The 26,616-nt window shown below is 42.0% G+C and overlaps 1 protein-coding gene across 1 annotated transcript in view; it reads left to right on the top strand.

Annotated features, from left to right (window-relative positions):
• ajap1 (adherens junctions associated protein 1) overlaps positions 1-26,616 on the top strand; it is a 46,849-nt gene that overhangs the window by 10,536 nt on the left and 9,697 nt on the right. The window contains exon 2 of the mRNA XM_035645814.2: positions 13,199-13,959. Coding sequence (XP_035501707.1) covers positions 13,199-13,959 — 761 coding nt within the window. The remainder of the gene's footprint in view (positions 1-13,198; positions 13,960-26,616) is intronic.

Here is a 26,616-nt window from a genome sequence, read left to right on the forward strand (position 1 = left end):
GCAGCTTGTTGAACTTCTCCACAATCCTTCGCTCCCTTTGAGAGTTTTTGCACTGTGCACGGATCGTGCAACATAAGAGCTTCACTTTGGCTCTGTAATCTAAACGTAGCCAAAGTCCCCAGCACCATCATCTGCTTTACCCCACACGTGTACACAGAGACGAGAAAGTGGCAGTGCTCATACATGAGCAAATTCAGTATGTGATAAATGAATTGTCTCATGCATTACAAGGCCACCCGTGTATTTCCATACAATGAACAACCTGGTGATGCTCAATTCCACATAGTCTCCAATGTACAGTGCACAGTACACAGTGAAAACAATCATATAGAGTATATTGGTTGGATTTAATGCAGTATTTAGCTCCTCTGGTGCTGTTTAAATCTAGTTTGTATCATATTCATGATAATATCCATTATCATTGTAAACCTGTTTCTCTGATGCCTGCTCAGTTCAAGTGACCGCAATCTCTGTCTTTATGACGTCCTAAGTAAAAACCTGACAATCTGACCGTTGCAATAAACTAATTCTCCGTTTTCAGTGTTTCGGCTTTAGAGGCTGTGCTATTGTTATTGTTCTCAAACTCATTCCCTGGCTATTCAGAGGTTGAAACTCTCTTAGCCAGTATCCCATCAATCTTAGTCGAGGCCACTACAGACTTATTATGCTTCAAGTCAGTCACCGTGTCCAGAGCCACTTTGTTATATACTGACAGCGGCGAACAGAGGGTGCACCGAATAGGCACAGACTCTAACAATAGCATGCAGAAATGGTTGGATGTTAATAATGGATAAATTAATCTGAGTTTGAATTTTTTAGATCCTTTACATAAGTAAAAGTAACAATAGAGCAATGCAAAAATTGGAGCCTGACCGATCCATCATTTGGCCGATAATATTGGTCAACATGAGCCTTTCATGGCGGCGCAGTGGTTAGCAGCAACCAACCAACCAAGGCCTTTCTGAGTTTGCATGTTCTCCCCGTGTCTGCGTGGGTTCTCTCCGAGTACGCCGTCTTCCTCCCACAGTCCAAAGACATGCAGACCGGGGTTAGGGTAATTGGACACCCTAAATTGACCATAGGTGTGAACGAGAGAGTGAAAAGGTTGTTTGTCTCTGTATGGTGGCGCTGCTAGGTTTTCCTCCAGGGGTTGACATTTGGCTCACGGCGAAGGCTTTGGGGAAGGGATTCGCAGTTGCATCCAAACCCCACTCGGGTGAGACCATTGCGACAACCTTTGGTTTCAACTCAGTTTCTTTGTGATTCCTGACCAGTGAATATGTCAGTCCCTCCTCCAAACTCTAAAGAAGCGAAGGGTTCGCAAAGAAAATCTCTTGTCGAATGTTGTCATTGTACGAACAACATTCGACATGCTCTCTTTTCTGCTCATTCAACAGGGAGAACTCGATCCACCGAAACAGTATTTGAAGAAGATATTGACAAGAAATGTGCTGCAAATGTGAATTTCATGAAGAAAAAATCCTATACTCATTCAACAGAACCGCTTCCTGACTGAATGACAATATGTTCCTCTTTTGTAAACTTAAGTATCACTTTAACCCCATATCATCAAAACATACCGGCTAGGCTGATTATTGGTGATAGTAGCGTTGGTCGTAGTGCTTCACTTCTACAAAAAAGAGCAGTAGTTTAGTTCAGTTGTTTAGAGCACTACTACTTGAGAGTCTGTCTCGGCTTTACAGCACATCTCTGCCGACCTCCTGACCAGAAAACTGTGATTATTCTGGGTCAAACCCTCTTAAAGCTACATGCTGGAATTAATGGAACTGGGAAGGACAGAGAAGGACCGTTATCATGCCCTCATTTTCTCAATATGCTGCAGCAGAGGCCAAAAATAAATAAATAAAAACAGTTTTCCCACACTAATCCGTGAGGGGTCAGAGTAATTTCCATGAGATGTGAATTCATGGTTTCTATAAGAAAAGCAAGGCAATTACCAGTATATTAAAGGCGTTGCCAAAAAGTGAGAGTGAAGCAAGTATTTACTGTGCGTCAGGGCTGTGGATCAGCTTGTTTTTTAGAGGTCAGTTTGGTCTTTGGACTTTGGACAGCATTTTAAGCTCACTAAGACTTCAAGCACTTGTGATTTGACTGTGATGCAAATACATCGTGAACCCTGCTCTGCCAATGAAAGCTTGGGTCAGTTACCACAGCGTGACGGCGCATGATGTCATTGATGTACTGTATATCCCTCAGTCTCAGCTGAGCAAGCAGTGATCTGCAGAGCAGAAGACGTGCGGGTTTCCTCCTGTAGACACAGAGAGGTCACTGAGACATGGGTATTATTTTGTGGTATCAGCAATAACATGTGAGGTTGAAAATCCTTTACTGATTAAACTTTTGAAATGTGAAATCACATGATGATACTGTAACTTGTTCTCGTTTTATAGAATTTGCTGTCCTTAAGGATTCATAAGAATATGATGTTTTTTAAGATTTGTTTTTTGTATCTATTGATTTGTAAAACCCACTGTTTGATTATATAGAAAGGTTCAAGTTTCAAAATAAGCAGGCCAAATGTCAAACATTTTAATAAAATCCTGCACTGGAGCATGTCTGTCAACAGTGCAGTTCTTTCATTTAAATTTTTTGTCTAGAAAGAGAATTTCTTTTTCTTTTTTTCCAGTTTAGTTGCCCTTTACCACACATGTATTCTGCAGTGGGGTCTGAGACCACATCGGAAATCTTTTCATCTCAACCATGAAATATTCAGAAAGTGTCGCCTTTCAAAAACATTTGAAACACAACAAAGTTATTTCATGTAAAAACGAAGAACTATTTAAGATTCTGCTGAATTTCTGGGTCAGATAAAGAACTCAGAAAAAACCATGTTTATCGTCTCAATTCAAGTTCTATATATTTGGTTGGTTGTTTCTTCTTCATTTCCTTCTCATAAAGGTTGGATAACATCTTATGAATCCTTTTTTACTTTTTTTTCTTTTTTTTACTTTTTACTCACTAAAATTGGCGTCGGCCACCGAGAATCAATATTGGCTCGTACAAAAGGGTCAGATTTCATTGAGTTCCATCTCTCCTTCATTGAAGCTTGTGTTCAGATGACACATGATTTGATCTACTCAGGAGAGGCTCATTCAAGTAACTCAACTTCCATCAATTGTTACAGCTACAAGATTGTTTCCTAAGTGGCATAGTGAGAAAATCGGAAGAAGAAAATGTGTGTTCACACACACACACACACACACACACACACACACACACACACAGTATATGATGAAGCTGCTAAATGCAGCTTGCTTTGCCAGTGGGGTCCAATCTGCACTCCTGTATGCACTGCCCTCACAGTGAGTCATCTGAAAGGAGAAGTGTCCTTGTTCTGTGGCCTGGATGTTATCAGAGAGTTCTTACGCCCCAGAGGGGTACGACTACACACAGCTTCTTCCCTGTTCTCTCTTTTCTTTCTCCATCTCTGTCGCTCTCTTAAGGTAATGCAAATGCAAATGCATGCTCCATACCTCCCCCCACCCCCATCTCTATATAAAGAGTCTTCTCCCCAGTGTGAACCGGCTGTGCTCAGGGCTGGCCGAATCAGGGAAGGTGGACTGAATGGAAACACATTGTTGTGAGCTCTCACCAGTGAACCAATGTCTTTCGTGTATTTTCAACCGATAATCCATTTAAGTTGTTCAGTCTAGCAACGTGGCTAGTAGGCAATGACAGTCATGCTTTACAGACAACCGGGCTATAAATAACATCTCATACAATGATCCGCACAGGCACTGGATACCAGAGTAGCGTGTCCATGCCAGACACCGTATATCCACTGTATATGTGAAAAGAAGCTTGATAAATAAGAAATATTAATTCAGTTATTCAGCACCTTTCCCATCGTGGCATGGGATCATATTGGTAATTTTTCTCATGCCCGGCTCTATTAAAATAAACCACAATTGTTCATTGAGGGAGCACGAATTCGCATGAAACTGGGGGTTCACAGTTAGCCCCATTGAAACCTGAATTAAAACCTTTAAACGATCTACACTGTAAGCGGAGCCATTGTGTACACACTGGAGCCGCTGATTAGGTAATCCTCACTGTGCTGAAACCGGCAGTAGGGTCTGTTTGGCTCAGTTCAAGTGTTTGGTTAAGCCTAGAGGCTTCAGCTTCTGAAAAGTGGTTATGATACAACAGCCCAACACAGAAGCATGAATCACGGGTAGGTGGAGAATTCCTTTATGGTTCGTTCTCGAGCGGGTTTTTCATGAAAAATCACATAAAGGAAAAGCTCCTCTTGCCTCAAAGAAAATATTCAACACGACCACTGGCAACTTGTCGTTGTGGACTGACTGCTGCAACTAAACAGTACAGTACAACTTCAGTATCACCCCAGCACGCACACACACACACACACAAGCACACACACACACACACACACACACACACACACACACACACACACACACACACTCTCAGTGTATCCCTGTCCCCTGGCTGTACCTGTGGATGTGATCTGCAGCCGTGACTAGATTTGTTGGCTCATTACCGTTTGTGCATTCGCAACATAGTGACATTGTGTTTATGTTGCAGGACACATTACCTGACTCACAAACACCCCTCTTGTGCTCAAATGAAGTAATGGAATAGTATTTAATGCGTGTGTCTGTTTGCGTCCTCGTGTCAGTTTGAAAAATGAATAAGGTTATAGTATTCCCTACGGCTAAAGAGTACCTCGAAATGTTTCAGACTTTCTTTGCCAAAACTCAGTATCTTAAAAACCATAAAACTGATTGCAATTAAAAAACAGCAACTTTAAAAAAATACAGGCAATAACATTATATCACAAATTCTTCCATGCAATTTATTATTGAGACTCCAGAAAGCTGGTGTTTAAAGTAAAAACAAGTTTGTTGTTCCGATGTGATCTGCTTGTTTTAACCTCTTGCTGTTTGGACCCACCAGAGAATTCCACCCACCGCAGCTCGAGAGTTCATGAACTATAGTTGGCGAATCTTTTCCCCAATGGATCTTTATTTATTTATTTATTTTTACCAAGTGCCGTTTTTAGAAGTGTGTGGGTGAGACGTGGATACCGCGGTTCAACGTGTAAGTGCGCCATCAATTGCTAGTGCGACCCTGAATAAAAAACGCTGGTCAGTCTTTTTGTGCTCTCAAATTGTTAACATGAGGCTGAATCGCAGCACCTCTTCCAGGGCAGGGAAAACCCCACCGAGAGGTTAGTGGGGGGGGGGGGGGGGGGGGAAGAGCCAAACACTGATTCAGCCTAAATCCTGCCTGGCAGATAGCGTCTGCCATCACACGCAGCTTTTCAGCAGAGGTGGAGTCACCTTGAGCAAGGCACCTCTCAATGGCTGTGTTGGCTGGAAAATCATGTGTACTCCGTGGCAGCGCTGTCGAGATCCATGCTGATACAATGTCTGTGTGTGGCAGCCCGGGGACGCAGGGCGTGGGGATTGAGGAAGGCATGCCTTATTCACCTCCCTCAGGTGGGAAGCCCATCTGCTGAGGCTTCACTTCTGCAAAGCTCCCGAGAAGTTCTAATTAAGGCCTACTTCGCACAAGTGATCACAGTGTGATGATGACACAAGAAGTGGGCCAGGGATACAGTGCAGAAGACAATTATAAGGTGCAATATCTGATTAGTTGCAGAGATAATAGTTTTGTCCTACTGGGTCTAACATGATGCGGAGGAGTTCAAGGAGTCAGATAATCCTTCATCAGCCGCTTGTACTCTCAAGGCAATAATCTACAGACTAGAAGAATGGAATTTGGCTCTAAATTTAGCCCTTTTTGTTATTCCCATGTTTAGTGCTGCTTTAATGTATTCGTAACTGCTGTGCCACTTTTTGTTAAGCATGACATCTTATGATTACTAAGACATTGAGGCTCCTCTGAAGCTTTTTAATGCTTCAGAAGAGCCTTTAAAGTTGACCTCGTTCACACGCACATACTATATCTTGCCCTTTGTTTCTTTGCTTATCTATGCCCCATTGGCACATGGATTGCAGAATTGCTGTGCATAATAGCCTACGCAGCATTCAACCACTTTCATCTTTTCTGGGGGAAGAGCAGAATCATCAGGCACTGGGCGTTGCTGATCTTTTTCAAGATGCTTGACATGTTGCAAGCGAAAAGTGAATGAATTATAAAAAAACTAGTGTTTGCAGTGACAATTTTTAACCCAATCAGTAAATCAGACAGAAATATGGCAATTCAGAGATGTTCACACTAAACGCCTCACAAAAATGTAACGCTCAGTATCCTACTGCAGCCGAGTTAGCCTACCGATTTTAGATGATATGCATTGTTGGTAGTTTAGTGGAGCAGGTAGATATGCAAACTGCTGTGTGCAGTTTTTTTTGGTCATGCCTTACAATAAGATGAAGCCACACCGACGATGACTTTGACATGGTGTCAATTACTTTCGAGCCGACTTAGACTTAATGTTCAATAAACGTGAAGCAAGTTAGACTTAGCAGTTGTGATTACGAGTCTGTCCATCCCACTACCAAAAATTATGGATTAAATAATGGAGAAAATCAAAAACTGGGATGTATGTGACTCTGAACACCAGTCCAAAACTGGTCACAATATAGTATAGTCAGTGAAAGAATAGGCCATGCACATCTGACACCAATCACCATCTATGAATGGAGACAGGGTTTATGGTCCAAAAAAAACCATATTGACTGGTCAAGTGATATTAACTGAGCCAGTTTCATTAGTTGACGGAGACTTTGAGATATGGCTCAAAGGCTAATCCATGTGTTTTTCAGTGCTGCCTCCATTTTTCTCTCAATATAAGAAAGTATCAAAACTCAGATCGTGAGTGAATGAATTATAATTTGTCAGAAAGATAATCAGCGACTCATTTTTCAACCAAAATATTCCAATTTTGTTGGTTTTATTTGTCTCGCCTTAGTGAAGTGATTATCTTTGGTTTTTGGACAGTTGGTTGGATGGACGGATAAAAGAAAAACAATCAGAAGACATTACTTTTTAGACCAAAGGACTATTCCAGGAAATATCAGCAGCAGCAGATTAATCTATGAGGAAAATAATTGTTAATTGCAGCCGTACCATATAAAGTATTCAGCATAGCATAAATTATTCATTAGTACCAGCAATGCTACAATGGTGCTTCTTATTCAGTCTGTGTTTATGTCCATGCACGCTCCTCCATATACAATAGATCTATAGAGAATGATTGACATGTCTGATTCTTTATTAATTAGCATTTCCACATATAAAGGTTAGCCAGCTTTTCCTCAGATCACTGCTGACTTCATGTATACACATGATATGAGTCATACAGTGACTGAGATGATACAAAGAGAATACCGTTTTACTGTGTTAAGTGCGAAGTGACACTGCATACAGAAACCAGTGTTGACTCAGTGAGTAAGATGGTGAATGAGTCCTGGTCATCATGTGATATTCATAACAGCGAGGTCACTTTGTGCCGACACAGCAATCCTCCAACTGCACATTATAGACCGCCTTTGCCGTCACTGAGCAATATAGCATAGCAGAGGGTTATGGGTGGGGGCTGATTATTTCATCTAGAGTGCCTTAGTCATTGTGGGTCTGGGAAGAAGAACACTCAGCTACTGGTCTGGCTGAATTCACATATCATGACGTTGGAAAACAGATGAACTACAACAGTGCGAACCACAGTAGAGCACCCCACCTGTCAACAATCTGAGAAGTGAGGTGTCGACAACATCTCTCTAATGCAGAGAGGCACAATCTTCACGGCATACGAGTCTGTGTGAATGAATGGCCTTTTTTCCCAGTAACCTCTATCACCCTTTGCTCAAGCGTTTAATTCGAGATTATCACAAGAAGCTACTTTTCATTTCGGTCTTTTAATGGCTTCATGTTGGTTATATGAGTCCTCCAATTTGAGGGCAAGTACAGTAAATGGTATTGAGTACTGTGTGCAATGGATTACTTAGCAATTTTTTGCCCTGTTTGCCCAGCAGCACAGGATTTGAAGAGGAAAGTGACAGGAAATCTGAAAAATGTCTGCTCCACCGCAGCGTTAGCGTGACGGACACTGTGCTGTAATTGCGCTATAAATCTTATATAAACTTTCAAAGTTTTTATTTTCGTGTGCAAATCTGCAGCTGCTTTTTTGGCCATAGGCATGTTTTAAGCATATTTGCAGAATGTTGTTTATTTATCTTCGACTATAACTCTAAAATGCAATTTAGCTGTATAAATCAAAGCTTGAGTCATATGCCAATGATATTTTCATAAAACGGGAAACCCTAATTATGTGCAGCAGTCTGCGCTTCTCAACCGTGAAGTTCATGTGTTTAACTTGGAGTGCCTGTCAAGGACTAATCCTAACCCCCCTGACAGTGGCATTTGTAGGAAGCGGCAGAATAAGTCGGAAGTAGATTTACTGAATATAGTACAGCTTAAACTGGCACTGAGGAAGAGAGAGAGAGAGAAGTCAAGCTTGGTGAACCCTCCTCCAGCGCTTTTTTCGTATTTGGACTGAGAAGCATAATCCAAATATATTGCTCCGAAATATCACATCTTACATATACTGTTACATCACTGTGTTTCTGTTGAAACTCTACATTGCTGGAGTTTACAGACATACAGTGTCTTTCATCTGCTGGCTGTCAACTGATGGTCAAACACATCACTCCAGCTAGTCGTCAGCTGACCTTCAAACCTGGGTCCTGCAGGCCAACAGACGCGCAAATTAACGGTTCGCTCCGCAACTTCACAAAGTAATTTCATTCCCTGCACGTCAGGCTCTAGAATGGGCTTGGCATACTGAGATCCAGGACTTGAATGTAGCCAGTCTGACCACTGCATACTGCCCATATAACGCATATAGAGCTTAGACTCAACTTTAACTCCCCTCAGGTCTCCATTAAACATGCACAGGAATATTCCCCCAACCACAACATACCAGTTTTTCAGCTAAATATGGTTCTTCCATGAATAACCATCAGCCTGGATGCTTCGCAGGGACTGAATGCACAATCACAATGCTTTGTGATGGTATAAATGTGTGTGTGTGTGTGTGTGTGTGTGTGTATGTGTGGGGGGGGGGGATCCAGTTCAGAATCAGGAGATGTCAAAATCTCCACTAAAGGGATTTCCTGCCATATTATTAGGGCTTAACTATATTCTGAAGTTATAAATGAAGGTATGATGCGGCATGTGCTCATAAAATAGGACACCAGACTCACATTCCCACCAGAAAGCAATCTACTGTGCTGTGAATGCTGCACCTTATCTGCCATCTGTGCCGTATATTTCCAAGTTATACTTTCATTATGTGGGATGTCAACGGGTATTAGAGAGTAATTCTTAAATTATGAAACTGCACATCTTGGAAAATATTATTTGCAGTTCATTTTATCCGAAGCATGAGCTGTTGGAGCTGGAATTATGTCACTACTCTGAGTGTTTGGGATAGGGTTAGGATTTCGAACATGTAACCACCATGACTTAGAGAGTATGTTACTATGCAGACTGGACAATACAAGAGAAAAACGTGTTTTGCTATGCCGTGTGATGGCTGGATTTAATAAAAAAATTAAATAAAAGTAATAATAATTGGCAATTAATGATTTATAGATATATATCACTATTTTGAAAAAAAAGAATGGATAATTGATTAAATGACTAAAGAGAAAATGATTAGGGTTGAGCTTCTTATTTTAACAGACTTACAGATAATAACTGCCGTCTATGTTACTGGCACCAGACGTATGGAAATCTGGACTGACAGCAAGCGACATGCAGGCGAGGGAGCGCTGTGTAGCCAAGATTTAAAACATTGGACTGGGGATTGGCACAACATGGCGGAGAGCAGCTGGAAATGTGAAACTAGGTTAAATTTGGGATTTCTGTTATTGCTGTTTATTTGCTACTGGGTGGTTAAAACTATGCAGAACACATTTTACCACGTTACCAATGACATACTGTTCCTGTAATAATGCTCCTCCCACTGCATAAAAATTAAGGCAAAATATGCCCGAAATGAGTGTTGCCATCTTGAGCTGGTGACACCACTTGAAGCCAAATTTGAAGTGGATTGATGACGTTGTACACCGTTTTTATCATAAATAACTAGTTAAAACCAAACTTGTTAAAAAAATGACCACTTGAATATACTGTACATCACAACTACCTTAAGATCAACCTAAAATGACAGGAAACAGCTTTAGGAAAATATGTATTCTGCTTATATATGTACACATTTCCCATCGATCTATACTGCAGCCAGGCAACAGGGGGTTACCAAGATTTTTTTTTTTTGTTCATTATTCTGGAGCTGTCATATCGTCCATCATTATATACAGCCATTGGTCTAAAGCTGATATCTCCGTCTATTTTATCCACAGCAGGTTTATCAATTTCAAGAATGTAAGATTAGTTTAGAATTATTAAAATCATAGGAGGGTGGTTGTTTCAATAAAACTGAATATGTAGTTTCTTTCCAAACTTTTGCATCCACAGTATAGGTTTAGGTCTGTAAACTCAAATTACACTATTAACAAAGTAATTACATTAGATATACTTTTTACACCGATAATTAAATGTGTTGTTAATTTAGATGCTATGAATTGCCACTTGATGGTCATTGGAAATAGCAATCAACAGGCATGTTGGGGACTGTGATGTGCGATGTTCTTCTCCTCTAAATCAAACCCACCACTCAGCTTTCCACAATGCACTTAACAGGTGGACAGTAAAGGCTCATTTACCCCTCTCTTGGTTTGACTTATTGGGTTTTACTTCTGGCAGAATATGAGTTAATCTCAATGTGTAAATGCTACCAGTGCAAGGTGAGCAATAAGTTTTAAACTAAATTAGTGAACAGTTTGTTCACAGAGGAATGGGGGATCTTATTCAGCAGAGTATACATAGTGAAGACCAGTTTCGTCGGTAAAGATTTATAAAACAATGATGTTTGGCCTGAAGAGCGAACCAGGGGCTGTTCTATTTACAAACTGGCTCTGTGCTGGCCAACAGCTGTAATGGTTTTGGACACATTCCTCATCTTTTAATGGTAAAGCCACTTGAGAGCTTTGCTCCTGATTGTGACACTAAAGAATAAGTTGGCGCAGCAGTAAAAACTACCATAAAACAGTTTATATTGCTGCTTACTGGGCAAAAAGTGAAGTTTTAGTTTTTAATTTGGAATTCCTTGGCACCGAAACGTTTCCTATGATGTCTTCAAGGGATGTGTACAGTGTTACACCTAATAGTAATTTTCATTTTTTGACTCGTGAGAAAATACACTAAAAACTCTCTAAAAATGTTGGACTTGACTTGATCAGACATCAATCAATGTCAAAAGCAAGGGGCTTAACAAACATGGTGATGAACATTGTCTGTTGTTTTTCGTCCCTCTTCAGATCATATTATTCATGATGAGTAACAAACTTTTCTTATCAGCATTAATATGTCAGAGGAGTTAAAATGGAATTACCTCGGGTGTGCTGATAGGGGAAGTGGCCTAACAGGGCCCTCACACTCACAAGACAAATTGTAACCCATATTTTTAACTGCCAATAATGAACTGACCTTGTCACTGCTCTTTCATGACCACATTAGTCACTATTAATGGCTCAATTAACATGCCATCCCTAAATTATTTCTCAGTTAGTGGTTTTGCTGTTGCAAACAACTAAAAATAAATGTGGGGGGAATAATAAAAACATAGTTCATAACCAGTTGAAGTGTCTACAAAGTGGGTTAATGAATATCACCTCAATTGTAGAGTCTAAAGTGCTGTTAGTCTTGTAGTGCTGTTGGATTAATTCAAATTCAACTCACGAATCCGTAGATACGTTGCTACTTCACTAAAGTCACAAGCAAACATTACTGTCAGCCAGTTGCATTTTATGAACTCTACAAACAGCCATACCTTTTATCTTTATTTGGACTTTAAAACTTAAATCATAGGTTTGTTTTTGATTTGGATGTGCACAGCATGGCCTATTTAAAAGATAGATCAACATTTAAATTAAAGATGACATCCCAGTTAACTAGATTATGTAAAATCCGTAGCAGAGTCATTATAATTCATCAGATTACTTAGAGTAAATTCACTTGGAATAGTGTAGTCTAAGTCTATGGGTCATATCCTGAACATTCATATAGATTTGAATGTGACTTATTACTTGAGTGACCATAAAGTACAGACATTACCAACAAAAGTACAGTTTGTCTTGTCAACTGTCAATACACTTTAGCTATTTGATATTTAAGATACTTGTAAAAACATAACTTGGTGATTATAAGATCGACAGACATCTTGGTGTTGCCTCTGTCAGTCGATGAACCCATTCACACTTTTCCATTTATCATCACCTCTGTGATGCTTCAAGAATGAGTCCTCGGTGTGGGCTTAAATTGGCCAAGGACGGCAGAGATGAAAGATAGCCCATAATGAGCTTTCTTCCTCAGGAATCAATGTGTAGCTTTGTCCCTGAAGGTTGTCTGTAAAATCTGTCTACTGCAGGGTCCTGGCCTGAACAGCAAGCCTATCTATCAATGTGCCATCTTGTGGATGGGCAGATGTGAGGCTCCTACAGTAGCAAAGGACATTTTGGGAAACAATGGTATTGAATGAATTTACGCCATAGACGTGTAGGTGAAATTTTCTTCCAAAAACTTGTCATGCTGTGTCTTCTTCTGGCTTAGCGTGTTACCTTCCTGATCATTGCACTGCATAATCAAATTGCCCTTTGGGAATCAGATGACTTTGTGTCTGCGGGAGATAATGCAGAATATGATGATCAGCTAAACCAGGTCTGACCTTGTGTGTCAGCGCAATCATCCCTGAATTGATATGAATCTGTTACATCAAGGATAAGTCCTCACTGCTTTTGACAGCTGAGAGCAAAGAGTGTAAATCCATAATCTTGCACATGTTTTACAACATTTACTTTGTGTCTGACCTTTGTACTTTAACTCAAAAGGCACTCTGCAAAGATAATTATTATCGAAGCTTAATTAAGAAGGAGTTTGAGAAGCTGTGGAGAAGAACTTTGCCAAGAGTGCAAATGGACGGTGAATACAGATGTGAATCTGTACAATAGGCCATTAACTTGAAGGTGGGAGACGGAGGGAACCTGATTTGTATGGTTTGAACATGTACCTCACTGTGTTTGAATCTAAAACAGTTTCCCCACATTTACTCTCTCTCCTTTCTCTGCAGTCCATCTGCTTTGAGGCCAGGCAGCTGTGTGGGGCACCGGGTGTGGATCCTGTTGGCCATGACCCACCTCACCCTGGACTTCTCAGTGTGCAGCCCCCTCAGTCAGGGTCTGGGGATCAAACTGACGCCCAAATCGGTGCCACGCTCACGGCCTCGCTTGCAGCCCCTCTGGGACACACCCAATAAGCTACACTGGAGAACAGTTAGCCCGCTGGCCCACCGGCTCTTCAACCCTATCCCTCCACCCAAAGACCACAGGGCAGGGATAGCGCCAAAAGTCAAGGGTCACCAGCATCGGAAGCCGGTACATAAAGGAAAAGCAGTGTGTAAGGAATGCCAGTTGAGATACTCTCAAATGAAGACGGGTGGTCCTTTGGCTGTTATAGCAGACGTTCCAGCAGCTTTATCCAGTGGGAGCAGACGAGAAACAGTGAGGTTGTTACTTAGAGCCAGAAGGCAGCTCAAATGGGACAGCTTTGACAAGTCTCAGGAGGGCCGGACTACCACGGTGGCCGGATTTATCGACTGGGGACCCACAGGTACAGATAGCATAGATGGTGATGACAAACCAGAGCCGAATGTAACGCTGTTCGCCAGGGCCTCATCTACCACAGTGGCCACAACCACTAGCACGACAACCAGGCCCCCCCAAAGGACGTTCACTGTAGTTACCACAACAGAGTCCAAGAGGCCAAGCACCACCAAGGCCCCTATCAGTTCGGAGACTGTCAAACCACCAAAGCCATATGGGGACACAACAGGTAAGACAGAAAACAGGCGTACAGCTGTTCATTCAGTGTGAATTTCATTGTTAATATCTAATTTTATATTATATAATATTAGATCTAAGGCTATAATCTAAGGCTATACCAACACTTGTAAATAAATATATATAAGATGTGTAACTAATTCAGAAATGCACCTGACATCTATGTATGCCAACGGCCCATATGGGCCCGCAGAGTAATGCACACACACTTTGTCAAGCTCATAACAAATGGACACGATTAGAAATGTTCTATTTTACCAAAAAAACAAAACCAACCCCCAAAAACACATCAACTGAACGAGATAATATCACTTTAAAAGTCACATAAAGGCGGAATTCTCATCCGCCCACACCATGACAGAGACCCACGGTTTGATTGCCAGTAGCGGTACCTGTTGCTTGGTGGTGTGTTCCAACAAACACTGTTGGTTTGTGTTCATATGTAGGAGGCTGGTGTGGGACCACTTTTTATCATTTTATCATTTATGCTGGCAGGCAGAAGACACATCAGGCAACATATGTGTCATGTAGGTGGCAAAATGCACACCATTTCCACATAGGGATAAATTGCTAAGATTAAATCAAATGGGGGGGGGGGGAATGTTTTGCCTATGTGTTTCCTCTAATTATTTTCACATTTTCACTAGAGTGATTGACTAATGATCTAGAGGAGTGATCTTCTCATTAATATGACTTTGCAACTTGGGAAACTTTCATCTGGTTCAGGGAGAATATCCTTGAGCATACTGTGGCCTGAAATACTGTATGTGGGCATATGTGATTTTTATGAACAGTCCCTCTGTGCTGCAGACACTCAAAGCTCCGAGCCAGGCATATTAGATTTACCATTTCATTAAGTCCATGAGGGACGTGGCTTTTTAAATGGACCATACAGGTAGCCATAAAACATAAGTCATGTTTAACAACGTCTGGACAAGTGCTATGCTAATTGAGGCTTTCCCACTTGGTGCATTAATATAAATGTCATAAAATTAGGCAGCGAACAGTTCGGGTGATCAAAAGTCCTTGGCTACCTCCTATTCAATTATAGTGTAAAATATCTTAAAGCACAGAGGAATGTGAGAAAGTGAAGTAGTTCAGGACAAAATATCTATTTTAGAAATTTAATTTGTGCTGTTTTCGGAACTTCTGAATCATATTACTCTGGATGATTTAATCATGCTGGGAGAGATTGTGTTTGGTGTTCTTACATGCATACAATTTAACTGGGAAATGAATAGTAATTATATAAATTATTCCCATTAATAAAAGTGTAATACCATAATACCCCTATTAAAATATAAGCAGCACTAGGTCCTGGACTAGGAGCACAATCATTCTGTACAAGGATCTGATTGCTGATATTACTGTATCATCTCAGTTCCTTTAAAAAAACAAAACTTTATCATTTTATTAAATATATTATTATTAGCCGCATTATTATTATTATAGGTATGTATAATGGTGACTGACGTGAACATATTGATTGTGAAACGAAATGGCAGTGTGTAATTGTCTTGTCAGTGTTGTTGTGATCTCTTCATTATGTGTTATTAATTTGGAGACCACCTGCGAGTCAAAATGATCACTTGACATTGTATCCTGGGGGAATTCAGTCACTACTCTGAACTGAAAACTGATGAGGGGAAATGGAGTCCGATTCCCCCTCCCACTGGATGCACATTGTTGTATCCCGAAGCAGACTGTGTCCCGTCAGGGCAGATGAACTGAATCAAAGCTTTTCAAACTTTCCTTTGCCCCCTGACAACATATTAATTCATGTCTGCCTCACACTGACCCCAAGGCAAGATATAATTACCCGATAACGGCACAGCATTGGATTGCTGATGAAATGAGGCTATTCCTTAAGAGGAGGTGCTTCACCTTGTCTCTGCCTCTCACTCTCAGCTCTCCTGCTTTGTCTTTGAGCGTGTTCATAGAGCACTGTACATTCAGTCTTAGTCTGATTACTTCAAACTTAGATTAGGAAAAACAACTGCAAGCGCCTTGAAGTGATAATCTTTATCAAAGTAATGTTCAGAGCTCGCATAATTCAGTTGATCTCAAAAATGACATCTTCATTTCATTTTTAGTTGTTGTAGTTGTTGGAGATGTTCCGATATACACACCAGTATCGGAAATGCCTCCGGTACTGCTGAAAATGCCAGGTCAGGCATCAGAGAGTGCCGATGTATGAACCAATCCGATACCACGTTTCTAGAGTAGTTTCACCCAGAAAATACTGCAATTTTCTTTTCCTGGAAATCACTTATTCCTCGCCGCTGTAAATGGCTGTTGCAAGTACTGTTTTCAGAGTGACGAAGAATAAGTGGATTCTGGTAGTAAAGCGTTAGCTACAGCCTGCGAAAATGTCAGCAATTTGCCAATACTTCATGCTGTAACATCAATTAAAACGGTGACATGTACCATATTGTTGGTTTATACCATTACTGTACAAAGACTTAAGGTGTTTAATGTTCCTTAACTGTGGCTGCACGTCAACAGTTTTTTTAAAGGAATTGTTATTTAACGTTTAGAAGTTTCAAGTCTCTCACTTGAGGGTTAGGGCTAGGGAAGCATTGCGCTCAAGAAAGTGCTGAGATCTGGGAACACAGCTACTTCAGGGTTTGAGCAATAGACTTTCAGTCCCTCTTGAATGCTTGTTGGTTATATTTGCAGTTCTTTTTTTAATAACGAATTGTCTTTCTGATACACCCAGTATAACTTTTGTGTAAATAGGATCAAAGAGACATATTTAGTACCTATCTTTCATCAGGACATCAGTTTAGCATGTTTGTTCCAAACAGAGTTGCACATTTGGATGTCAACTCATTTGGCCACTACAATTAAAATTCTGCTCATTGAAAGGAAGTAAGCATAAAAAGTTTACACAAAGGTGCCACCTTTGGCTCAGTTTTCTTCTTTCTTTTACATTTATGCCAGACCACCAGGTTTGCGCTCATGCACACAATGTGAGGATAATTGAGATGTATTACACTGAAAAATGCATAAACGTGCAAAGACTGCGTCTGCATTACGTATGTTTGCTTTTGTGCATACACAGACGTACAGTCCTGAATCTGCAGTACGTTGACGTATTCATTCTGTGCATTTGGCACCCAGCTACTTTAGCGGCAAAGGCATGTGGCCCTTCTTTCCCAATGTTGCCTGTTGTCGGCCTCCAGGCACTTGCTGTGACACATTAACCTATTTCAGGTGAATGACGTAAGTTCTACTTACTTTCATGGCAGTGCTGACACGTACCAATTTGAGCATTCACATACAAGCAGAGAAAGGTGCAAATCATACTCCATGAAACCTAAGTTATCTGTGTCCAGTGCGACCTGGGGGACTTTTAGCAGAACTGTTTTTAAGCTTTACACAATTTATTATGTTACCCAACTAAAAGACGGATCCACTGCTTTTGTTACTCCTCACCATTTGATTAATTCCACGTAATCAGTATGCGACTGTCTGCCTTTAAACTGTTCTCTCCGTTTCTGTCATCCAGGGATGAATGAACCCAGCCACACTGACACTCGCAGCACTCCCAGCTAATTGTAGCCTCAAAGCGCTGATGTAGAAATGACAGTTGGCTCAAAAAACGGCTTTATTAAATATAGAGCCGTGACCATGATTTATTATTGTTTGTTATTGTGGCTTTAGTTAATTGGGGGGGAAAAAACAGTTTTGACTCTAAAATGGCCAAAAAAATAATGAAGAGTGCTTGTCAAGTTACCAAAGCCCAAATTAATGTGCTGACATTTTGCAATCAGTTGGATCAGCAAATGACAACAAACTGTTTTTGGATCTGATGGATTACTAATTCAGTTATTAGCTAATAAAATATTTGGCTGTTTGTTTCATCTGTCCTTCACCTTTTTGTCTATATCTGCTTATCCTGTGAGGAGGGGGCCATCCACTGGGCCCTGAATATGTACCCTCTGCATATTAAAATATATGTGTTTTTGAAAAGAATACGCATTATGTTTGCATCAATGCTTCAGCCAGGTCCGAAAATATATCTTTCAGTGCTTGTCATCCTCTCATTATCTAGGAGATTAGAGTATGTGCATTCACCCCATGCAATAAATGGGCAGTGTAAATTAATTGACTATGACTCATGAATACTGTAGGCACCCGAAACAAATGCAGGCCATTAGTGTACTCTGTCTCAGCCCCATATGGCATGTGTGTATCATGACTGTAATCATCTTGTGTGTGTGTGTGTGTGTGTGTGTGTGTGTGCACGCGTTTGTGTGTGTGTGTGCGTGTGTGTGTGTGTGTGTGCTGTCAAACTAGGATGCAAGTGGATGTTTGTTTGGAGGAAGCGGCGGAAAGAGGAAGAGAGGAGGATAGGAAATGATTCAAACATGTCTTTCTTCTCACACAGAAGAGAGAAGCAAACGGTTTTCTGAATCTTCAAGGTTCCAGCTTCACTGTGATCCAGAATGATTGTGAATATGCGAAGTCACGATGCATCTTTGACAGCCTGTTGCGCCAGTTTCCCCATGAAGATAGAAAAGAGACGTGGAAATGCAAGCTTCAGAGCACACTGGAAAAGTTTCCTGCCTCCTAAAATGAAATGTCCCCTCACATTAAGCAAGATGTTGTCTCTGCACATTACACACACACACACACACACATGCACACTTTGGAACAACAGTCAGATTTTTATCATTTTGAGTTCCTTTATTTAAATTACGGAATTTCCCAGATTGGGATCAATAACGAACAAATCAGTAAATATCAAAATGACCCAATGAAGATGGAAAGATTGTCTCGTTAAATAATTGTGAGGTGCAGAAATGAGCCATTGACCTCATACTGTGTTCTCGTGGCTGCCTTTGGCTTGGTCCAGCTCTTGGCTTGTTGTATTTTGTTTTTCTTGTACTGTGACATTTTGCCCACCACTTCGGTTTGGTTGGAAACCAGCTGCATAGTGACACAGAGAAATTCACAGCTTGTCTGTGTTGCACGTGTTGACTGTGGGCTATGTGTCTTACCTCCCACTCACTGCTCGCAGCGATACTGCAGGAAAACAAAATGAAAAGCGCTTTCGGGTAGCGTGGAAAATCCAACTCCCTTCGCAGCATAAAGGGGTTAATAGTAGGCGAAAAGTCCGCAGGTGCTTTTCCTCAGAGCTCCTGAGAAAGATGTCAACACCACTTTTTAGATACCAGATGGTGAGTCTGCTATATCCATCGCTGTTGATTGATACCTGGAGAATGCTATTCACTTCGTTGTTTTGGCTACGCAATAGGTGACGCAGTTCCTTTGTCATCATGTCATTAATCGTCATTATTTGTGGCCAAGAGAATTACATGGTGAAAGCAAGACTGATAGGGATCCGAAGTAAGCGGTGCCATTTTTCTATCGTCATTACACTGTGCAATCGGTTTAACAGCACATGCACAAGTTTAAGCCAAAAAGTTTTTCAACTTTAATGTGTAGTGTCCTGTGTTTGGAGCCACCATTGTACTGTGCAACATAAGAATTGATCCTGTGCGTGTCTGAGTCCGGTTAGATACGAGGTTTTCTAGATACTGGATGACTTCTGTCGATGCCGCTCTCACAAAAGCTCTGGCCATCATACAGGAGCCTGAGGAGGAGGAGGAGGAGGAGGGGGGGTTATAGCTGTGATGCCTCCAGATGCTCACTGATTGTTCCCGGTGATTGTGCTGCTGGTAACTGTGACCCCCCATCCACTCCACACAGATGGAGCTGTCAGCTCCATTAAGGATATGAGATGATTAAAACTGCAGTCAGTAAAGCCTCAACTGCTAATTTGGCTCTTGTGAGACGGCCCGTGAATCACAGGGTCAAATGTTGCAGGTTTGTTCGGAGTAAGCAAAAGGTGCAGAGTGTTTCTGAAAGACGCAGTGAGGCCTCAAAATGCGTCATGTGGCTTCCTGAAGCAGACACCGTGTCGGATGTTTGGGATAAAAGTTGACATCCAGCGTAGAAGCCAGCAGGTATTTAAAAAAAAAAAAAAATAGATCCGTCTGACAGCGAATGGTGACGCAGCTTGCAGTTTGTGAAGGGAGTGGAGGGTTAAATGAATGGAGTAAATAAGTAAGTCGACATCCGCCGTAGAGCAGAGTGAGCACATGTAAAATGTATGTTAAGTGTCTCACGAATCTATTTTTAAAGAAGTGAACATTGAAATGCATCGTTTTGACCTGCGGTAGACCTGTGGAGGCGTATGATACAGCCTCTTCAACAGTAAGGGACACACACAGAGACAGAGAGAAACCACTTTTCCCAACGGTTACCATGGCGATCCAATAAATTTGCCATTACTCTCCGTATTGACTCTCAATAAAGGGGGTAAAAAGGAATCTCCTTTTCTCGAGCGTTAAATCTGGGCTTAAATGCTGATGCCTGGTGACAGGCGTGCAGAGTCAAACCCCCTTTCCCTGATTTACAGAAATCCCAGCCAAGAGCAGATGAAGGGGCCAGACTGAGCAGATGCTGTTACACTTTCTGTTTGTCCGCTGCTCAGCTCTTTCTTCATGGCTTGACACATCTGCCTAAGGGAGGGGAGTGCAGATGTTGACTGAGACACTATTTTGGATACAAGGAGATTGTTCCGTCAGTCAGAATCGATGGGGCTGAATTTTAATACGACCCCCCCCCCCCCCCTTTTTCAAACTATTCATTAACTTCTGCTGTTCAAGAGATTTTCGTTTTTGTTGACAAATGACTCCGCAGGGAAGGCAGAGGATGACGTATCATGGAGACAATGTTTTCGGAGCCCGTTCGCCTGCTAAAAAATTTGACTAAGCTTTTGTCTGCTGAAGAGTCATACTTCCTCTCACCGACGTGACAGTGAACAGATTTCATGAGGGATGATTGAAGCCGCCTCAGTAGCGATGCCATCTTACACCCACCTGGATAAGCTACTGTGTGTTCCCCGCTGGTCCTAACTCAGACAGGGACACAGGACAAGCACATCCCACTTTGTCTGAATTTGGTACAGATTTAATGAGGTGGTAAAGTTGGAGCTTTTTCCCCTTGGTTTGGTTTCTTTTGACAAAGAGAAAAACTAAACCAAAAAGCGTCCATTCAAACCACCGGAGAACGTTCACTTCACTCGTTGTTTAGGGATGTCTGGGGCAAGAAACTCGACACAGGAAGAGGCTCTTGTGTTCTGGGCTAGTGCGAGTTAACATGGGGCCTGCCGCGACCACGTTGCAGGCTGCCACAATTTATGTGCTCCAAGCAAATTCTCGCGTGCGTTATTCGCGCAGGATCATGTGTGTTTACTGGTGTGAGCAACGTGAGAAGAAGTGTGAGAACGAGAATGAAATCCCTGCTCTTAATTGTCACCACTGTTGTTTCTCGTCCGTTGTGTTGTGTCTGCAACTAAGTAACAAGCTGCAGAGTAGACAGTCTGCTTCCTGTTTGCACCGGCACGCACATGCTCAGTGTACATGAATGATCACGTCATATACGATTTTTTTAGGTGTCTAGGTATGGACGGAGATTGTATTGTATTTGTTTAGTATGGATGTGACCACCTTCCTCTCAAGGGTCTTGGTGCGGCGGTGTTGGTCCATACCCGTGTGTGATAACTGTGTTCACACCTGAATGAAACTGAATCGCTCCAGGCGGGAAGCGAACCAGAGCCCAATTTAACCAGTTCAACCGATTCAAAAAGTGCTGATGTGAAAACAACCGAAGATTGAAGCAGTTCCCTCTTTTTGCCACACAGCCTGGCTGAATTATACAGTGATGCCTTTGACATTGAGAGAAAAGGCATGTGGAGTAATTGTTTCTGATCTCCCCCTCTTCAAGTTTCCCCTCCTCTCTTTCTCTCTCTCTCTCTATGTCCTGCTCTTCGCTCGCCCTCTCTCAGCAAGCTCCCCTTCAATAAGTGTTTCAGATTGCTTGGTTACTCAGTGGAAATCAGCGCAGATTGACACTCTGACACCAGCGTTAATTGGCAATTCCAGCCTATCAGCAGGCTTTGATGGAAGTCTTCCCTCCACCTGGCCTGCTCAGGTGTCTGGGTGTGGGGGAGATGCTCTCGTACGGGTCAGGCGACGTATGAGCGTGCATTGAATATGCCTGTAACAATGTGCTTTGTGGTGTGTGGTAGTGAGATGGCTCAACCTTTGTGTGCTGTAACTCTGTTTCACTAATGAGGGGCCTTCTGCACATTTTTTCAGGGGCTTTTAAGCCAACGCTGAGTGGGTGTAGATGCCATTAGCCCTAAATGGCTGTGTGCAACGGATGTGTGATATGGCTTCCCACTACAGACGGTCTTCCGTACAAACACACACACACACACACACACACACACACACAGAAACTACTAATGACTCTTGCCGCTGACAATAACTCATGTTACATGACAATAACTCATACACGCATGAAAATGCGTCACTGTCTTTTCCTCATCACTGGTCATGGTATTGTTACTGTGGGCATTTTTCAGAGCACAAACTGCCTGCACTTGATTGGAAATATGTATTAAAATGTAGGCCTCGAGTGGATTTTATTTTTATAGGTGCAAAGGGTTCATTCCTTTTAAACTGCAGGATGCTGCCTGTCACGTTGTCTGTTTTATTACGAGGGTGTTTATTCACGCAGTCAGTACGTATTCAGGCGGGGTAAGAAAATACATTGGCGCACCCTGAGCAATAGTAATCTAGACATGTCACAGTACACAAAGCATAGGTGTAAATAATAAAATGAAAGATGGCTTCAGGGTCCTGGTATTGTGCATGCTGCCTCACTATCGCACTGTAATGTCTTACTGGGACACTCGAATACAACAGCCATCGTTCATTTTAACAAGTCGGAATGTCTAATGTGAAAAAAGGGACCGATGTCCCTAATTGAAAGTGTTCAAAATGCTCTTCATCACTATAGTGAAATGAAATTCACATATTGCTGGTTTATGGGCAGCGTTTTTTGAAATGGAAATTAGAGCACTAGCTTTTGCTGATCTATCAGGCCAGTGAGTACAACCCGCAAAAGCTCCTGACATGGACTCTGGTCGACTTCGGAGTTCGGCATGTTGGAGGCTTGATGATTCCACATGAACAACATTCGAAAATAACACCTGCAACCACGGCATTCCTTTTCTTCAACCAAAGTCATACACGAGGAAAACATGGCTGCATTTTTGACAGGACCATTTTAACCACTGAAGGACAAAGCGAATGAAGCAGTTAGAGAGATAAACACAGCAACAGTGTATCTTGTTCCATAGACACAACTCTAATTACCACTTGACAGCTCACGGAGAGTGTTGCGCTGTAAATATGATCCACATTTCTCTGACGGTAGCTATGAAGGTTTCAGGTTTGAGCTCAGGGCAGCATTAAGACTACTTTACCACTTGCCGCCAGTGGAACGAGCTGTAAATACAATGTTGACATTTTTATCACCCCGTAAACTTCAATGGCAAACGTCTTTGCTAAATGTCCGCCTTTGACACGTCCAGCCGTTCATGCTTAATTCGTCACTCTCATCACTAGCCACCCGCTAACCTTTTGGCCTGCTGTTCTAACAGGTTGCATCCTGGAGCGTCATCAGAGCTTTTTCACTGAAAGCACTTGCCTGCTGTTTATGAAAACATATTACCACAGATGAATAGTACATGTTTTCCATGCGTTCTTTCTGAAAATTACCGAGATGATGATGGTAAAAAAACATACTAAGCAGTTTTTAAGTTGTTACAAACCAAGCATTACCTGCCAGACACATTTATTAACTCACGGTGAGTGTTTATGTCTGAATTGGGAATATTTTATCACGCGTAGCTAGGTAGGGGAGATTTTATCCATCTGCTTTGCTTTTCTTTGACATCAAACTGTCACGACTGAGAAGGTGAAAAATCTAATTTATTCCCTGCTGGGCGCACTGATGTGGTCTCTAATCCTGCTGCCAGAGAGGTCACAAATTAGGTGTCCCTCCTCTCCTAATCCCTTTCTGTCACTTCCTTTTTTTTCTGTCCCTCTCTCTCTCTCTCTCTCTCTCTATCTATCTATCTATCTACCTCCCTACCTCTCAGCTTCCTTTTGTTTGGCAGGGATTTGACCAAACAAAACGTAACCGGGTATCTCTAAAGCAAGGTGACTCGCAAAGGTGATTTTCCAACATAGCTGCCAGGACACAATGAGTTTTAGATGGACAGGCCAAAATTTCCCCTCCCTCCAACTGGTAGCTGTGGATGAAAATAGAACTGGCCTCTGCACTCCGATTTGTCACCCATGCCATTATCTGCTCTATTAGCCCTTCACCCTTAAATGCTCTGCCCTGAAAATGAGGTTCTAATGGACTTAATGCTGGTGTTTGTGTTACAGGACCTCGTGTACTTGGGCCCAGTTGCTTCATTAAAGAGCTGCACTTGGAATTTATGCATACTTTTTGTCCAAATGGCAGCCTGAAGTAAATTCGAATGAGCTATTTTCCACTTAAATTCACCGAACACAGTTTTTTAACATGGCATCAGCAACGTACACACAGCATGCTCATGCTCACCAGAGGAGCCAGTTGGATTCCTCTAGTGTGAAATTGCAGACTGCCATTGCAGTCTCCAAACACGTAATGACAGTTTGTCATTCCATTAATTTCCACTTGTCTCCTTTGCCTGGGCAGAACAGCGTCTCAAAGCGGGTCGGACAGAACACAACCTAATGCAGCCTCGTCATGTGATTCAATCATTTGTGGTGTTTGAGGACAAAGAGCAGCTTTGGATTTTTTTAAAAATCCCACTGACTGCGAATTGCCCCCTTTGCCTTTGACAGTAGTGTAAAATGAAACGATTCTCAGCAGAGACTTCAGCTATTGATCAAGGTCAGGGGCGAGCTCTATTATGCCTGAACTTGGACAGATGTTAACTTCTAACTGAACACTTTCAACTTAAGAGCTTTGATGTCGGCCACGAGACGGGCAGAGAGGGAGACGGGAGGATAGGAGGGGATAGGAGGGAAATGCAAATGAGTTGTCGGAGAAGTAAATGTGTGTGGGAGGTAAGGCTTCCCTGAGATACAGTATCATTAATCCCAGGCTGACCCGGCATGCCTTTAGCGAGGCCCTGCCCAAAGAAGTTTATTATCCAAGAGGAGGCTGTCCAGGCAGCAGGAAGCCAGAGGAGAGACCGTGTGCCTTTCCAAAATGACGGAGCGGCACTTTCTTTTAAGCATTCCAGAGGACAAATTGGCTTGGATCAGCAGTTAGGCAGCGGGCTGATGGAGAGGTGAGATGTATAAGGCCCACGTGGGCATTTTCATCACGAAGGCTTTTCTTTTTAGGTTTTTTTGTCCCTCCACCCTGCTGCAGCATGTCACCTGCTGCAGTGTGTCATTGTGTCGGAGTCGCTCTCGCGCTCTATCACTCGCCCACACATACGCAGCGCACTAACCATTCAGTACAGTGGAATAGATTTGCACTAATCCTCACTTTCGACGTGTACGGCACAGTTTTGTTTGTGGATTACCCCTCTCTGGCAAAAGTGAGAGATCAGCACACAGGGGGAGTCTTAAGAGTTTAGATAAGAACAATGCTTTTGCACTTGAGTCATAGAGGACAAAAGGCGCAGGCAGAGAACATTTGGTCCACATTCATATCTGTAAACTGGTTAAGATGCCGAGCTCAAGCAAACGGCTGCATTCAATGAACGCTCATAATTGTATGGCTTTGTACTGTCACGGAATCTGAACAAAACAAGGATTCAAACCAGATACCTGGAAGATTTTCACAAAGGAGCGCTACATTTTGGTTATATCCATTTAATTGCACTGGTTTGACTGTGATTGTGCCGAGTTGGGTGGGTTTCTAATCTCTGAATTGAACGGCAAATCGGTGAAGTGCACCAAACCTTCCAAGAGATTATTCTCAGTGTTTATGAAATACAGAGGATGCGGTCGTCATTTCTCCGGGGAGCCTCACTCCTGATTATGTTCCAATAATAATTTTTCTAAGAGCAAGCTGATCTTCAACAGTGAATGTTAACAGTTGGTGGGTATGTGCTTCACAAAGTCTGACCTGTGGAGATGTTCTGACTGGAGCTGTTGATTGTTTACTGTGGTTCAGATACTTGGTTTAGAGGCAGAATATTGCATTACCACTGAAGTACTGAAGTAAATAAATAAGCCTTCCCAGGATGTAATGGGGCATCTACAGCTATTTAAAGCCACACTCAGCTCAGCTCACTTTAGCGCGTTATTTTTTGGTTTTCTTACCCACAATCGCCACTTATTTCCAGAAAGAAAGTCAGAAAACCGATTGGACGTCAAGCAGCAAACAGAGGAAAGACTCAATGAGCAGCTAGCAGGTGAACGTAGTGGATCATTTATCAGCTACAGAGACAGACAGTTGTCATAGGGGTTTGGCGGAAATCAAAACAGAGCCAAAAAGAGAGTGAGTGTTTGACGTAGTCATTCAGTGCAATATTCACAGCTGTTTTCTAACAAATTAGCCATGGTGGTCCAAGAAGTTTAATACACTCAATTAATGCAGCTTTAGCTGTAGCCTAAATCAGTATTCATTTTTTCATAGTAGGGTCTCAAGATCTGTCACATGTTCTGTGCACCATATCCGTTTGAATCAGTTCAAAATCAAGTTGATACATTTTGAAATGTACTATATCAACGCAAATGTCTGACACAAGGTAATGCAAAGGCAGAAAATG

This window comes from Scophthalmus maximus, chromosome 3 (assembly GCF_022379125.1).
Source record: "Scophthalmus maximus strain ysfricsl-2021 chromosome 3, ASM2237912v1, whole genome shotgun sequence".
In the NCBI taxonomy this organism is placed as follows: Eukaryota; Metazoa; Chordata; class Actinopteri; order Pleuronectiformes; family Scophthalmidae; genus Scophthalmus; species Scophthalmus maximus.